At 57.5% G+C, this 4,419-nt stretch overlaps 1 protein-coding gene across 1 annotated transcript in view; it reads left to right on the forward strand.

The window, feature by feature from the left end:
* Positions 1-4,419, forward strand: part of IPO13 (importin 13) — a gene marked incomplete at its 3' end in the record, with an annotated part of 15,088 nt that overhangs the window by 758 nt on the left and 9,911 nt on the right. The window contains exon 2 of the mRNA XM_009874247.1: positions 1-12. This exon is cut by the window's left edge and continues 244 nt beyond it. Within this exon, the coding sequence (XP_009872549.1) occupies positions 1-12 (12 nt within the window). The remainder of the gene's footprint in view (positions 13-4,419) is intronic.

A 4,419-nucleotide genomic window follows, 5' to 3' on the forward strand; every position in this document is an offset into this window, starting at 1 on the left:
CGATGCCCAGAGGTAAGGGCAGCCTCTGCTGTGCGCTGTGGGCTGGTGCTCCTGGGCATTGATGGGGTGAGGAGGAGAAATTGTGGGCTTTTTGTAGCTACCCTTGGCCCTGGGGGGTGATGATGACAGGCTTTGGAAGTGGGAGATGTTAAAAGCAGCCGGAGGCTACTTGTTTTACATGGTTGTTCCTGGAAAGCTTTGCACCGTGGTTGACTTGTGGGGACCATGTAGTCTTGGGCAGCCTTAGCCCATCTCCACTCTCCCTCTCTCAAGCAGACGAGGATGCTCCCTTCTGGCTCCTCGTGTCAGATCCTGCAGCACCCGACCAGGGAGCAGCTGCCTGGCTCCTGCCAGGGGGAGTTCAGAGACCCTCTTCTGCCTTGTGCTGCTGGTCCAGCCAAGGATCTGATGCAGAGATAATAAAACTAGACCTGTCAGTCTTCTCCCTCCTCCTGGCTCCAGCAGCTTGTGCCAGCCGAAGACTTGTCCTTTGTCTGTGGCTGTGGCTGCCCTTGGAGCAGCTGAGCTGGGGCAGGTCCTGCCAGGGATCGCTGCAGGGCTCCGAGCTCGTCTGCTTGGCCGCATTGCCTGAGCTGCTGTCAGCTCTTGGGACCGATGCCTGCAGAAGAGAAAGTACATCTCCTCCTATTCCTGTGGCCACATCCCCTCCTGGCTGCTTAGCAACCTTCCCCCGAAGAAGAGGCTTTCCTTGAAGGCTGGGCTGAGCTGCTGCTGCTGTGCATCCCTGCGCATCGATGCGCAGGGTCTGACCCTCTGCAGCGGTGCGGATTCTGCTGCCACCACGGTTGTGAGCCCTGGTCCTCCCCTCGGCTGCAGGACAGGGGCAGCTGGCATCGTCCCCAGCTTGAGGACAGCCTGGGGCTCTCCTCTGATGACAGGGGTTGGGTCTGGAAACTGCAAGTCTTGGTGCACAAAGGGCCTACCCATCAGGATTTTGACGTGTTACTGGTTGTGGGGAAGAGTTAGTGTTCAGAAGATGACCATAAGAACCTTTTCTTTGTGCCTGGCAAAGGCTATAGGCCAGCGCAAACCCTTGTAGCGGGATTGGTGCAGAAAATGGGAAGGTGAAAGGTGACTTGCAGTTCTGAAATGTTGGAGTCTGTCTTACTCCTTTCCGTTTCCCTTGAGCCTCAGGAGCAGGAGCCTGCCCTTGCAGTGCCATTCTTCGGTTGCTTAAAAGCTTGAGCTTTCTGTTGAATTAATTTTGGTGAGAAGTGTGGCTGACAGCAGAGGTTCCTCCCTGCTCCTGTATGGACCCTGCCATGCAATTTCTCTTCCCATTTGGTCTTGCCATGCTGACTGCTCCCTTACAGCATCACCAGCGCTTGCTCTCCATCCTTCTCCCATCATCAGCCAGGGCAGAGCACCCTCCTGTCTGTAGGCATGTGGGCAGTGGCCGGGGTGGGATGGGCAGCCGTCCTGAAAGGCTGCCAGTGTGTGAGCCTGGCACAGCCCCTGCTCCCGGAGCACAGGGACAGCGGTGGCATTGTCACAGGGACACCCTGCCAGGCAGCGTGTGGTGTCGGCTGCTCCAGGGAGGAGCAGGACTGCGCTCACTCGGTGCTGAGTTCTGGGATGGCTTAGGAAGGGGGTAGCTCACTGAGCCACTGCTTCCCGGCCCCCATAGGCTCCCTCTTCCCCTTTGTTCCTTGTGTCCTCCATCCCACATCCCTCCTCCTGCTTCCCCTGGTGCAGGCTTTGTTGCTCAGCCATGATGGATCCAGCTCTTCCCCAAGCCCCCAGGGAGTCTCCTGACCTTTCCGTCTCTTATCTCCACAGTCTGGGAGATCTCTGCTGCTTTTTAGCTGCTCTCTTCCTCCTCTGTCTCTCTCTCGCCTTTGTTTCTGCGGGGGGCTGGCTCCCCACTGCCCTTGGCCCCAGGCTCAGAGCATCCTTGATGCTCGGCTGCTGAGGTGGTTCTCTCTAGACTTTTGTAGGGCATTCCTCTGTGAGAGGGTTGGTACCAGGGCTCCCCATTTTCTTATGGGTTCTCCTAAGTGTTACAGACCCAAAGCACCCCCTCATTGATGTTGCTGCAGAGGCGATCATGCAGGTGTGCTTCTGCCATCAACAGAAGGCTCAGTGGCTCGTGAACTTGGCTTCTGCTGCTGAAGGTTAGGTACCTGTTGGGTCATCTTCCCAGGAGAGCACCACCCTGCAAGGCATCTCTCACACTGCAGCTCCTCGTTCTGTGAGCAGCCAGCTCTCCGCACCCATGGCCGGGTGGAGAAGGGCAGGTGGGACCTCATGAGTGAGGATCACCTGGTCATGGCACTGCCTCCCTCTTGGGTGAGTCGCTTGTGCCAGCAGCTTCCATTTCCCTGGCTGCGAGCAGCAGCAAGTGGCTTTCCTGCCTCCAAGGTGTTACTAGAGATGATGCAGCAGAGATTTGTAGGTGTGAAGTGTTCGATCTCCTTACCTGCCAGGCGGGTGAGAGCCCTTAGCACCCAGAGAAGGGAGTGTCCTGGGCATTTCTGGAGTCCTCTGTTAGGATATGATGTTCCTGAGAAGGAACCTCAGAGGCTTGACCAGGAACTGGCAACTGGAGCACCTCTGAGCACACCTCTGCTCTCGAAGGCCGTGGGAAGCTCCTGAGTTGCAGAAGGGCAGGAACAGAGATATTGTTGTGTCTCATTTGCAGAGGAGGCTTGGGCTGGATTTTCCATCTCGTTTGAGGATTATCCCCCAGCGAAGCAGGTCAGAGAGCTCGGCAGCACACTGTGGGGGGCGAGCTGGCACGCAGCGCTTGGCCATGCTTCTGCAGCCCAACGGGTAAGGTCAGAGCAGGGAGAGGGACCTCCACGTGATGTGTGCCCATGGTGGGAGTTAGAGAGCCTGAGCATCAGACACTGGGCCACCTCTCTGAATGCAGCAGGGTGTAGCTGCAGCGGCAGAGCTGGCAGGATCGCAGATGTCTGGGTGAGAAGCAGCGTTGAGTAGGTGGAGTGGCCCAGAGCTCTGTGCTCCTGTATGTGGAGGAGAGCAGCTCAGCTCTAGCTGGCTTGGCCACGGCTCTTGGGCAGCTGGTTAAAACAACTCATCTAGAACAAGAATTTCCCTCCTTGCTGGGGACCCTTGCGTCCGTATTGCCCTTACATCTGCACAGGCAGTGAGCAGAGCAAGGCGTGGTGCTCAGGAGACATGGTTCACCCAACATTTTCTAGAAGTCTTCACTAACATGGGATGGATGTGCGTTTGGAAGCAAATCCAGGTGGTTCTCTCTGTCAGCCGTGCAGGGAGTCCAGAGGACCAGCTCAGGTCCAGGCATCTGCACTGTGAGTATTTCAAGGTAAGCAGCAGAAGCAGGATCCTTGTCGTAAACTCCTGAGGTTGTGAAAATATCTGTAGGGTCATGTGAGCCCGGTGCTGTGGAGGAAGGATGGCTTTGCCCTACACTTGAGCAGTGGAAGGTCCCCCTGTGTCTTTTTGTCTGGGCACTACCCTGGCTCCCTTGAGCCAGCCCTGCATGCAGCATTCGTTCCCAGGGAGGGAAGCTAATGAATTTTCAAATTTTGCATCATCACATCACTCCCACACTGCCCTATGCATCACTCACGGAGCATCAGAAGCTTGGAAATGATTTTCACAAAAATACCCATCCCCTTGTCCTGAGGATATGTGATATCCTCTGGGGGAGAGGGGTGAGGAGGAGTGACCCCCGGCAGCACAGAGAGGCAACTGGAGACACCCTGTTCCCTCTGTCTTTTCCTGCCTGGACCTGGAAGCTGCCACCACCAGCATGACTCTCTCCCTGCGCTGGTGGCACCGATGTCTTTGTTCTCTCTTAAATCAACCACAGCAAGAGCGGTGTGTGCCTCCCGCACCGAGCATCCTCCGCCCCCCACCTGCGTGCAGCGGGGCAGGCGGGGAGCGCACAGAATAGCTGCAGCTCCGGATAACACGCCTGGGCGGGCAGGGAAATGGCAGGCTGCTCATCAGCCTCCAGCACGGCCTCTCTCCGGGGGCCCTGGGCTGCATTTCACCTTGGCTGCCTCCTTCTTGTTGCCTTGGTTACCATCACTTACAGGCAGCGGCGGGGAGGGGAGGCTGATGTGCGTAATGGGATGTGGGAGAGCTGTGTGCGCTGGGCTGCGGCAGCCCAGGAGGATGGAGGGCCAGGGGAACGTGCCTAGGGGCCAACATTCTCCCTGGGTAGATGTCCCCAAGGGTGGCTGCCACTTTGTCCCAGCCAGAGAGCACAATCTAGATGCACCTGTGCTGGCGAGACGTGTGGCTTCCCACTGGCAGCTCTGGCTGCCTCTGTGCAGAGCTGAGAAGCCTGGGCTGCAAGCATGGGGAGAGGAGCCCACAGGTCTGCCCTCGTTGCCCTTCTTTCGCTCCCCATCCCCAGTGACACTGGCAACAGCTCGCTCAGAGCTGGTTGTGGCAGTGACAACG

The sequence above is a fragment of the Apaloderma vittatum genome, unplaced genomic scaffold (genome assembly GCF_000703405.1).
Source record: "Apaloderma vittatum isolate BGI_N311 unplaced genomic scaffold, ASM70340v1 scaffold13980, whole genome shotgun sequence".
NCBI classification, from domain to species: Eukaryota; Metazoa; Chordata; class Aves; order Trogoniformes; family Trogonidae; genus Apaloderma; species Apaloderma vittatum.